The sequence below is a fragment of the Zonotrichia leucophrys genome, chromosome 1 (assembly GCF_028769735.1).
Source record: "Zonotrichia leucophrys gambelii isolate GWCS_2022_RI chromosome 1, RI_Zleu_2.0, whole genome shotgun sequence".
Taxonomy (NCBI): Eukaryota; Metazoa; Chordata; class Aves; order Passeriformes; family Passerellidae; genus Zonotrichia; species Zonotrichia leucophrys.
The window spans coordinates 111,050,330-111,062,854 of NC_088169.1; the positions used below are offsets into that span (position 1 = coordinate 111,050,330).

At 40.1% G+C, this 12,525-nt stretch overlaps 1 protein-coding gene across 3 annotated transcripts in view; it reads right to left on the reverse strand.

Moving 5' to 3' along the window:
* POU1F1 (POU class 1 homeobox 1) overlaps positions 1-12,525 on the reverse strand; it is a 134,844-nt gene that overhangs the window by 16,234 nt on the left and 106,085 nt on the right. For all 3 annotated transcript variants that reach the window (XM_064703591.1, XM_064703578.1, XM_064703585.1), the window contains one exon: positions 10,701-10,813. In XM_064703591.1, coding sequence (XP_064559661.1) covers positions 10,701-10,737 — 37 coding nt within the window. In that variant the 5' untranslated portion in view covers positions 10,738-10,813. The remainder of the gene's footprint in view (positions 1-10,700; positions 10,814-12,525) is intronic.

Below are 12,525 nucleotides of genomic sequence, written 5' to 3' on the forward strand. Positions count from 1 at the left end.
TTCATCATGCTACAGTAGCCAAACCATTAATTCTTTCCCAGTTTTGCATTTCAAGGCACAAGACAAACATTGTTTTCACAAAGCTTTTGTAAATAATCCTGTACAAATGCAGTGCAAGTGGTACTTTGAGTCTTGCACATGCACTTTAAAGGTCCTTCCACATAACATAAAATGGAGCAAAATATGCATCCTCTACTTCTGAGTTTATACTTTCATTCGCAGAACACTTTTTTTCTCAAATGCTGTTAATCAACAAGTCTTGTTTATTTAAAAAGTGAAAGATGTTCAAGTAAACAAGAGGAATTTACCATTTCCACATCTGAAATGCTGCAGAAATACCCTGAGATAACACAAAGATGGAAGGAAGAGAAAAATTGAATGAGTGTAGATACAGCAGGGCAAAAAATGAATAGAACTTAAGGGAGATTGCTTGCCAGGGTAAAGCTCCTAAGCCAGATTGCTGAGATGACAAATCTGGCCCCAGAAAACACCTTGGAACCACCCAGGTCAGCCATTTGAATATCTACCACATGAATACTGAAATTCATCAACATCACACATCACCTAAGAACACATCATCTATTGCTGTATATTTGCTATGAATTTATCCTTTTACTACTTAAGCTGGCAAGAAAAGTTTCTGTCAGAAAAACCAGAATGTAACCAGCAGTACAAATTAGTACTGCTAGTTCCCTGCCCACTGTGCAAAAATCTACTGAACACAACTTTTTCTTGGAAAATGGGCTTACATAATCAAGCAATTGAATGAAAAAAAAAGAAAAAAAAGGACAGTGAACAACCCCCCAGATACTTTTCTTGTAAGTATCTTTTACTTCACATATCTCTGAAAGCAAAATTTCTTTTTAGTTCCCAGACAGGGCATTGAATACCACCCTCACCATCTTTTGAAAGGGTTTCAGAAATTTCCTTGTAGAGGTCAAAAAACCTGAAAGGTTCAGAGTATATTTGAAGGCTCAAAGCATTCTTCCACAGCAAGATGCCTTTGCCATTACAGCCTGTGCCACCTTTGGACAGCTTGCACCTTCTGCTTTTCCCTGGGGAGAAGAACTTCACGGTCCCAGTGTTGCTCCAGCCCTTGGTGGGTCACAGAAAATTTTCTGCTATAGCAAGACAATCCTCATGAGCATTTCCATGCATCTCACATATGTAGCCCCATGTCCAGCTCTCAAAAATTAACTTAAATAACAGGAATAACCAAGAAAATGTCCTAGCCCAGGCCCTTTCCATGATTCACAGGCAGAGGTGAGTATGTGCCTCACATGCCCAAGCCTCTCCAGGGAAGTGCAAGGAGCACATAATAGACAACACCAGAAATAAAGTTCTGTGAGACTGATTAATCCATTTGCCCACTGGTCAATTTTATTGGAAGCTTGGGATAAGGATGTGGTAAAATTCACAAGGAATTTACTGAATAATGAGGATGCTCTTTTTTTCTCCCTCTGGAATAAAAATCAGCCTCTGCTATCCTCATCTGTGCCTCCTGTCACAACTCCCCACTCCTCCCTCGTTATGTGTCACACAAAAGAGAAACTGGATGATATGTTCCCAAATACATTTGGATATCTGACCAGCAAAAGGGATGAACACTTTTCAGCTCTAAAATTGTTCCAAAACTAAAAGCAAAATCTTCAGTTCCAACAGTTTTGGCATAAAATCAAATAAACAATTTTAAATGGAAACTTTCGGCTTCGACAAAAAGTAATTCAGAATTTCAAAAACTGTATCAAAGTTCTTTCCTAATGCTCTGGGTGTCCTTTTTTTGTTGTTTTTTGGGGGTTTTTTTGGTGTGGTTTTTTTTTTTGTTGTTGTTGTTTTGTTTTTGGTTGTTTTTTTTTTTTTTACTGCTTGAGGTTATTTTAGAAAAAATACCCAAGTTTTTTTAATCTGCAGCATTGTGAGCACTGTACAAGGTAAACTGAACAAACAGAATAAACTGTGGGAGAAAAAGTTCCCAGACAAACTGCAATTTCAGACATCCACTCTTTTGGAATTTATCCAGATTTGTGATAATTTATACAATGTTACTTCATAAGATTTACAGTAGTAAAGGCACAAAATAAAAAGGAAATCTGTGGATTTTTAAAAATTCAATTGAATCAATTCAATTGAATTCAAATTCAATTGAATCTTCTGAGGTCTGGATTTCAATTTTTTTAAACAACTTTAATACTTTAGATCACAACCTGTGCAGATACATTTTGCTCTTTTTTAGCAAGACAATTGTAATGTTCATACTTCAACCTGGAAATTTACTTACATTCCTCTAGTTGAGTCTAATGAAAATGAACAATCAAGTGGTTGAGTCTAATGAAAATGAACAATCAAGGAGGAAAAAAAAACCAAACAGAAAACAGCCCCAAAAAGACTGAAATTCACTCAAAATATTAGAGTCAGACTTTGATATCTTCACTGAGTGAATTAAGCAGTAAATATTCTCACAATACTTTAGAAACATTACTCAGTAAAAGTACAAAATGAGGGCTAAGTCGGACTTTCTGATTTCACTAAAATGATTAGTGATTAGAATTCAATTATTTTCTGTATTCATGGAGAGGAGTGATAGAATAACACCATTTTCTCTCATTATCAGTGTAAAATAAAGGTCATCAGCTGGTTACAAAGATCAAAACCTAAAGGACACCATTCTGTGAGCTCCCAGAAAATCCTGGTCATCTATATTCATCCCTGAACTTTGCCTACACACACTGCATGGATGAATATTACTGCCTTAGACAGACAAACAGCAGCAGCTCAACACGGTCAGCAGTTTTGTGTTTCATTTCCAAACAAAACATCTTGCCAGCAAAGTGATTTCATTAGCATATTCAAACCACTGGCTGGCTCAGTCTGAAGGTCATTTAAAATTCCTTGAAATATGAGATAAAATTTTAATTCTTAAATCTCACATAACATTTAAAATGCATTATTCTTTAGGAAAGTATCTCATAACTCTCACTGAAAATTTAATCTGCACAACCCGATTAATCATCACCAAGCAGTGCTAAAACTGAAAAGTGCAGCTTTCTCAGGAGAAGAATAATCATCATGGTAAAGCATGATTTTTGCCCTTTGGTGTCTTCTGTCACCTAAAGATCTTGTTTTTGTCCCCAAAATGTATGGCTTGAATATTTTGGGTGAGAACACCATGTGTTAAATAGCTTTCCCAAGAGAATATGAAATCAGAGGCCAGCCTGGGGATAGCAGCCAGACCTATTGAGGGCATTTTGATCAGATCTTCACTTCTGAAACTGTACAGCTTTTAAATACATTCCTGTGCCATGGGGAAAAGTGTGAAACCTCTCACTAGGCTGAGATAAGAACTCAGAAATTGCACTTTCTGGGGTGTGTCCACAGGCAAAGGACCATGTGAGTCTATTCCTCAGAACTCAGAAACCACTGCCCAAGGTCTGAGCTGATCCTGTCTCTGTGCAAGCTGACAGCTGAGAGAGTATTCTTTCCTTCCAAATCTAAATAAGAATGGGGATTAGGAAAATAGGGCTTTCTCACTTTTTTGAAGGTGAGAAGTAAAATGATATAATTTGTATATGCACACCTCTTAAAATATTGTTGAGGTAAAGGATGGAAAGTGGGAACTTCCCACAACAAAACACAACTCAAGTAATAGTGCTTGGAGCACCTGTTATTTACAATTTGCATGGGCATAGAAGAATTACTTACTCTTTGAAAACATTCAGATGTTTTCATTTCTCCCCAAGGCAAATATTTTAATGCTTCTGCTTGGAACTGTGTCTACAGCCCTCTCACAAGATCCCTGCTCTGCTAAACCCCTTTGAAGAGCCCGACCACACAGACACCACAGCAAGTGGCAGGAACAACAGGGCTTTGAAAATTCCTTTTAAATCCCAGAGCTGCATTTGAGTCTGACAGCATGTACGTTTAACATATGGCTAAAAGCTTCTCTCCATCAGCAAATGTTCTGACCTGAAGAAGCTGGTATTAAAAAAAACCCACCACACCATTTTACAGGTTTAAAGCAAGAAAAGCACAACTGAAATACATACATGGGAGGGGGAAAGCAGAAGAGGGGGAGCCCTTCTGTTCTTTACATAGATCCACTCCAGGGAAATGAGATCCTAGGTTTAACTCGACAGCATTTACACCTTTGAAATAAATCCCCTTTCTTCTCATGCAGGGAGAGCAGGGGTAGCTGTGGGTAAGGAGTCTGATCCTCAGCCTGGCTCAGTCCTGGTGACCTCCTGCTTTGTACCACACCTGAGGCTGCCCTGCAAAGGCAGTGGTGCAGGAGCAAGGCCACCACACCAGGAAGGGGCACAGTGGGCCAATTTCCATCAGCTCCAGGCTGTGAGGCCACAGGCAGCCAGGGAGCATCAGCATGAGACACAGGAACTCTGACATTTCACATGCGGGAGCAGCAGCCACAGAAGTTACTGGCAATTCCCTTTTGGAGGGGGATTTTTTTCCCATCCAGAGCAGTCAAGCACTCCCCAGTTTGTTCCTCAGTGCCTGAAGTAGCCCCTCAAGGAATGGATGCTTCCAGGCCACATCCTTTTCCTTCACCCTACAGACCACATCATCTCAGGACTGCTCAGCATCTCTGGAGCTGGGCTTTTAATGAGGTCTCTGTTGGGACATTCTTGCAGAAGCTGCTTTAATTCAGGGGACTCCCAGGGTACCAAGCACAACACACAAACTCCAGGGATTTTAAACATGATTTTTCTCTATGCAATCCCTTCCTGTGTGGGCAAGGATTTCACCAGAGTTAAATTCTTCCACCTGTCAGTGCAGCCTTCTCTGGCAGGGGAAGGAAAAAGAACACAAACTGACCACAATTCCCTACACCTTTTACACCATTCATCAGGATATTCCACTGGATTAAGGGAAAAAAAAAGGAGGTATTGCAAGGAAAACATAAGCCAACCCTTGCTATAACGTAAGACTTAACACAAATAACATTCTTCGTAAGTCGCTGCCAAACTATTGGGGTTTTATTTTACAAGAATAATAATTATCCATGTGTGATGCTGAATAACAAGTCAGAAACACAGAGGATTCTGTGCAGACTCCATGCTCCAGAAGTGTTGTACACAGGGAAATAGAAACTTTTCGTAACCACATACCTGGACCAGGGCTGGGCAGATACAGGAATAAAGCATAACATTGCCTTATCAATATAACACTGGCTAAGGAAGAATTCCAAGAGAATTCCCCTCCTCCTTCACCCTCAGATCAGTATGGATGAGTATTTTCAGAAGCAAAGGGGGAGCAAGAACAGGTACATGATTTGTAATTTGTATTTAGACCATAATTCCATTACGGTCTCAAGTTCTATGCTGATGATTATGCCATGATCCCACCACTGCACTGTGAAACGTATTTCCAGGTGTGGATTTCAACAGACCTCAACAAACTTCAACAAATAACAAAATCTAAAATAAAAAAAAAGAAAATAAATGACCACTTTTAGTAACCTTCCTGTGACATGATCCATCACAAACCACAAGAAAAACCTGAAGCCAAAGACCTATACAAAACATATTACCCTGAAAAATGTAATTCAGCTGAGTGCATCTTCCCAAAGCTCCTTGGATGATCAAATAAACATGGAAAATTTTTGCTTTTCTGCCATTACCTTATTAATTCTCTTTGTTGTTTTCTCTTCTTTTCAGACATTGTTTTCCTCCTGCCTTGGAACTGGCTATAATTCCCTTTTCCAAACTCCCTCCAGCCACTCAGTTGACTCAACCACATGGTGCAAAATCACTTGCATTGGAGAACATGTTTTTCTTGTTGCCCAGTAAAACTTAAAACTACAGGCTGAACAAAAATATACAGCATATTGAATAAAAGGTTGGCATGCCTAAGAGATAGTCTATATTAGCACTATTTTTTTCCAGAGATTAGGCATAGTCTAACCTGTTTATATTTAGCTAGAAGTGAATTTGGGCAGTGTATTACTGTATATTCAATTAGAAAATAACAAAAAACCCAGCACATCCCCTTTCACAAGACTATAGTAAAGGAAAATACAACCACCGTTGTCTCTGACACTTAAATTACTTTTATTTGACACTAGTTTTATAAAATCTAAGTGGAATTTTTCCAGAACTTCCCTTTGGATTTTCTCAGACTGACTAAATATCTACTTTCCCCACAGAGGAGAGGTTTCCTTAGACTGAATAGACACCAGTTTTCCAATTCCAGTCCTGTTGGAGCTGTTTAAAATACCTGGTGCACCACCAGATTCTCCTTTGCAGGGAGTTTGCCTCCCTCCTTGCACCCCAACACAGCAAAAGGAACATGAAATCAGATCTCCCTCCTCTATTTCAGTACACTGAGAGCATGGTGACTTTTTAAAATGCCTGGGGGGAAAAAAAACCACCCCAAAACATTTGATTTTTTTTAAACAACCCCATGCTGCTATGATTCACAGCTATTGGTATTTATTCTGTTTTACAATTTTCATGCAGATCATCAGCTGAGCAACCTGAATGATTAATTAAATCCTTACAATTAAGTTCTACTTCTGCCCTTCATGACTTCCATACCAGCCTGAAACAAATTATCTTTGAGTCCCCAAAAGATTTCACAGAGATTAACCATGTTAATTCTATTTAACAGAGAAAGATAATTAAGAAATAAGGAATTACAGAAAAAACATGCATTTCTAGCAATGCCTATAACTTGTCATCTCCACATAGTAAACACTGTACCTGAATAGAAGATTTCCACAAAGCCATCTCAATCTCTTTCTTAATCCAACACTCAGCCTCATCTTCATGTTTGCAAAACATTACCACTTGTTCTTTTTTCCCCTCAAACAGTTGAAATCCTGTCCATATCACCTACAGAACATTTTTCTAAATGAATAGCAAGATGTATTCCCAATAGCAAACCATTTTTCAAGAGGCAACAAACTTTATATAGAGAATAAATAAATTTATAAAATGAATACTTCATATCTAAAGAGAGAACTGATTGATATTACTAAGTGCCTCCACCTGTCAGAGGATTTTATTAATAGCTTTGTTTTAAATAATCATTCTCAGGTAAAGATTGCTTATTTAATTTTCACTGTTTGCTCAATGGTTGAAAATTATATAAACCACTAAATGATCACACTGGATTGTGTTTGTTTCAAAAATATCCCCTTTGTAGTGAAAGCTGCAGAGTGATATTAGAAAGGAATATTAGAAAGGAGTTATATACTGACACAAAACCATTTGTCTTAGAAAAGGGAAGCAAGACACCATTTTAGGGTGAGTTTGGATTTAAACACATCGAAAATTCGGAGAGAATTTCCATGTTCTTATAATTAAAATGCATGTTAAAAACAAGGCTACTAATCTAAAAGAAGTTGTGGTAGCATGCTTTGCTCTCACAAGGTGATTTCTGCAAGGTCAGAATTTTTCTATGATCGCAAATCATATTTTAAACATAGGAAATCCATGGGGAAAAGGGCAAAACTTAGATAGATGGAGCAGGACCAGAGAGCACAGACCTCATGGCCTTCAGTAAAACCACTCTGCCATGTCAAGTCCCCTTCAAGCACCTGCCCTGCAGGTCCTCACGATGCCATTTGTGCTTTGCCTTTTTTCTTTTGCATGTTCTCTGTATTCTTCACACCTATATTTGTAACTCTGTCACCTGTTGCATTAGGGAGTAGTTTTCCCAGTAATTTTCCATGGCCTTTCCCTAGGCAGAAAGACAAAAATTCCAGAGTCCCAAGTCGCAGGAGGTGCAAGGCTCCAATGTTATCTTGGTTGTTCCTGGGAGCCAAGGCTGAAAACAACTCTTTGGGATCCATTCTCATGGACAGAGCACAGCCAGTGCTGAATGGGGGCCTCCAGAGAAGGGGCTTGACGTGGAGGGGAATTGCATCACCATTTTTCCTGCTAATTGGTGCTTTTCATCAATTATGCTAATTTCCTAAAATCTATAAAAATGTACTCACCCTTGGGAGGAGGTGAGTACATTTTATCTTTCCATAACTGCCCCAAAGGCCTTCATTAAAACCCCTTTTTATATTACCTTCTTATTAAAATTATCTTGAGTTTCATTTCCAGACTGGGAAAAAAGCAACACTCACACCTCACATTTGGAAAGTCTTCCCTCCCATGCCACAGGGATGTCTCAGACCTCACCTACACCCAGCTCCCCATCCCAGGATATCAAATCCCAGCTCAGGCAGCAGATGGCACACACTCCACAGGGTTTTACACCAGTAACTGCCAGGAGACAGCTGGCAATTCTTGTGCTGTGCCAAAATCCATGTTCTGCAGAAGACAATGAGATTAGTTCCTGAGGCAGGCTGGCAGTGGCCAGCACAGAGCTGTCACACACCTCACACCTTTTGGAGCTGGGAACACCTCCTCACCCCTCTGGGACTATTTACCTCTGCATTTGAACATGGATATAAGCTTTCAATGCCTCATGGTGCAGAAAATCTTCCAGGCAGCAGAGGTGCTATGGGCAAAGGGAGCCCCTGGAGCAGGGACAAGGACAGGGGCTGCAGCAGCATTGTTAATGTGACATCTTGCAAATCACCACAGTTTGTGTGTTTGGGTTTGAGACAGAAACAGCATGGGCAGTGAGGTGGACACATTTAATTCCAGGAGGAAATCCAGAGCACCTGCTCTGCCTGCCTCCAAAGTCATGCTCTGGAGAGTGTTACATTGGGAAATTGAAAAATGAACAAGAAAGCATCCTCCTCAGACAAAATAAAGGCTGTGTGTCATAAGATTTCTCTGCATGCTGACTTCGACTCTGGGCACCAAAACCTCCTCTTTTCATCCTGACCAACTTTTGAAATGCGTTTCTGGATGAGCTCTCCAAAGCTGCCACAGGCAAATTGAAAACCTGGAGCTTTAATGGGACTGCCGAATTCAGGTCTTTCAGGTCCCTTTGAAAAACCAATTGCTAAAGTGGCTAAAAAAACCTTCCATAAACTAGAACTGAGCCTTGGCACTTCATAAAGTTAAGCGTTGCTCTTTGAATATTTGGCAATTTGCATAATCTGAAAATAAACCAGCAGCACACCCACACAAATTATATTTGAGAAAAACAACAACTATAGCCACACTCAAAAAAAAAAAAATCCCAAGACAAAAACAAACAAACAAAAAAAACCCCCAAAACAACACAAAAAAAAAATTAATCGGAGGAAATACTCCTGAAATACTCCTGTAATTTTGCAGTTAATCTGTGCTTCCATGGAAGGCAGAAAACGAGCTATGGCTGTTCTTGCCAGCAGGGAGCAGCGCCAGCAAAGCATTTTCAGCATTTTCCCTGTTTCCCAGCAGGATGAGGCTGCTGCAGCTGCATTTTGTGTGTGCACATCTGCTGGCACACCAAGAGTTCTCTCCCAGTGCCATGGATTATTCCAGGTTGGGCTACACAAAACACCAGCAGCTGAGCCCAAGCTCAGCCTGGGTGCAGTGTGAGCTCAGCCCATCAGAGCTGGCAACTCACAAGGATTTACAGGAATTCATTTGTCCAAACAAATGAACCATCCAACAACAAGCAGAAACAAACAGCCAACTGAAAACCACCTCAAATCCTACAGTACAAAAAATCCACCAGACTGTAAGAAAGATACAAAGCCAAAGGAGCAGAGCTTGGTTTCAATGCTCTGGCTAGTCTTGGGTGGGAACCTCAGGGTGGAGGAAAGCACAAAAACCAGCCGAGTTGTTAAAATCAGAGCGAAGAATAGGAGGGCAGGGGGAACCAAACCAGCTTGTGGCCACAGTGGGATTAATTTTCCATTTATTTCCAAGGCTGATTTATTTCACTTAACTGTAGAGATCTGCAGTGAAGATGCCAGCAGCTGGGCCTGGAGCCTCAGACTCTCTTTATAATCAATAGCGAGAAATAAGTACTTGAGGGCCCAATTGTCTGATCCATTTTTAGACTACATTCTTTTTCACCCCAGATGAGTTGAATTGGAACAAAAAGTGCCAATTTCTCTCTATTGACCACAAAACAAATCCAGAACAACCAGGTCAGACATAACAGGCCTATACACACATTTTCTCAGTGAAAGTTCCTTCCCTGGAGCTCTGAAAAGCCATTAACATTTCTTTGCACAATTAACATCACCAGTTCAGAAACAACCCAGCCACATGCTTATCAAATGTCCTCCATCTCACTAGAAAAAATCAAAAAGCATCTTCAGAAAGGTACTCCAAGAAAAAAACTTGACTCCAACACTCTCCAGGTAGTGATTTTAATCACTACCCACCTCCAATACTTTTACTTCTCTCATATACTGATTTAAAATATGAAAGATTCCTGGCAAACAGAAACAGCTTCAAGCTTTAATTGCAATAAAAATCCATTTTAATTATGTTACCACCTGTTGAGAGAATAAGTTAACTGATGAGAACTGTATAAGCCAAGAACAATAAATCAAGCTGACTGATTGAGTAAATCTGAGAGAATTAGCCTCTAAGTCTTTGATCTAATCCTTTGATAGAAGCAGCTCATGTGCATATCAATAGTAAAAACTGTGAGAAAACAACAGGAAAAAATTTTCTCATGGGTTAAAGTCTCCTGATCTTGATTCTGTTACCACACTAAGCTCTTCACGTCTCCATCTTTGCTATCTTACCAGGCAGGACTGAAAACAGAATTTATGTACAGTGGAAAAAAAGCATAAGAGACAACAAACCTGTGCCCACCTCAGTAGTTTTTGCATTTACCTTCATTATTCTGTAATATTTTTCTTATGCATGGCATCCATATTAATACAGTCTGTCTTCCCTCCACTGAAGCTTGATCCCATATTCAGTCATCGATTTTGATATTTGTCCACCTGGAAAGACATCAAAAAAGAGAAACCACTGTACTTCAGGCAGCTCTTTAGTGACCTCATCAGTACAAGGTTCAGTAAGCCAGGATCAAATCTAAATATATTTCAGTTGATTCCATCTTGGCTAGATAATGACACTTCCCAATTCTCTTCCAGAATATAAAACATGGGAACAGCAAGGATTGACTCTACATTATGTGACTGTAGGTGACAACGTCCTAAGCTCCTGCTCCACGGACTGTTCCTGCAGATGGATAACTATCTTTGTGATTTCCAAGGGCATGACCAGCTGAATGAGCTGGGTTTTTTCCAAGGAAATCCAGTCAGTTTTCATGCTACTGGAGGGCCACAGCCTCTCAGATGGGTTGTGATTTCTAGTTAGGGATCAGGGGAGCGTGACATGCTGCCAGGCACAGAGGAGAGTAATAGCCAGAGCTCAGACACTTAGGAAATCCACAGCTTCCCAGGGTTTTGACAAGGAACACGATCTGTCCTATTTTTACCATTCTGATCCTCAGGTTTTCCCTGCTGAGGATTTCCTTAGATTTGAAAGCTCCTGAACCTTGGCTAATTTCCCCAACTCTTTCCCTAAGGGAGACCTCTTTTGCTTTTGCTTTCAATTGCACTGTGATCTCTTCACAACTACAGAGTTAGAAACCTTCATCCTTTCGAGGCACTGAAAATAGATCTTGGACTGAAATGACTCTCCTGGAAATTCAGTAATATAATTTGAAAAATAGTACCAGAAAGGTACATATTGTAGTAGCAGCAACTGATTATGTCAAACCCTAGGAACATTTTCTGAATCTCAGTGATTTGGGAAAGTAACCAGCTCACAAAGAAAAGAAATAAAATTCCAGAGAGCTGCACCTGTATTCAGAATGCTTTAAATAAAGGGAATCAGAAAATGAATACTCCTAACAAATAACCAGGTCTGGGAACTTAGTTATAAAATAATCCTCACTGCTTAGGGATCAAAACTGGATAAAACATATGGAAAAGGCCACAAGGACACACAGAGCAGCGTGTGTACCTTCCAATAAACACCTCAGTTCCCATTGTGCAGGAAATGAGCTGCCTATTCCCCACCAGCCAAGAAATCAGGACTCATGGCACACCAGGAGATATGGTCAGTCAAATCTCTCCCTTTATTTCCCTCCAGTTACAGACATCAGGCCAAAATTGTATCCCGCTGCTCTGCATGGTTAAACAGGGAGAGGGCTCCAGCCCAGTGCACTGAAATGTTTTTGAGCCTGTAGTTCATGGGCTGCTGGTGGTTCATAAAACAGAAGGTGGACTGTGAAATGCTTGCTGCTTCAGCCCCAGCTCCAAAAGCATATTCCCATACACAGGAGCAAAGAAAAAAGCAAAACAAGGAATAAACAAAGATAAGAGAATGCTCCAACTTCTGCTTAATATTTTTTTTTAGTTAAAAGCAAATGCTGTGGCAAAGCTGCAAACACAGATGGTTTCCAGGAGCTAACCTACCCATAGATTAAAAAAAACTACAAAACCAAGAAAAGTACAAGATACTGTTTCCCTTAAAGGATGCCCTGTAGGCCCCTGGACTTCAGGGCTGTCAAGTCTCTAAAAAACCGCTTTCTCTTCAGGAAAACAGTAGAGGAAACATTGTAGAAGTAGCCTTCTGTTGAATTCTGTGTTAGCCTGCACTCACACACCCCTGTTTGTGATGTGCAGAAATAGAGCCTGTGCTG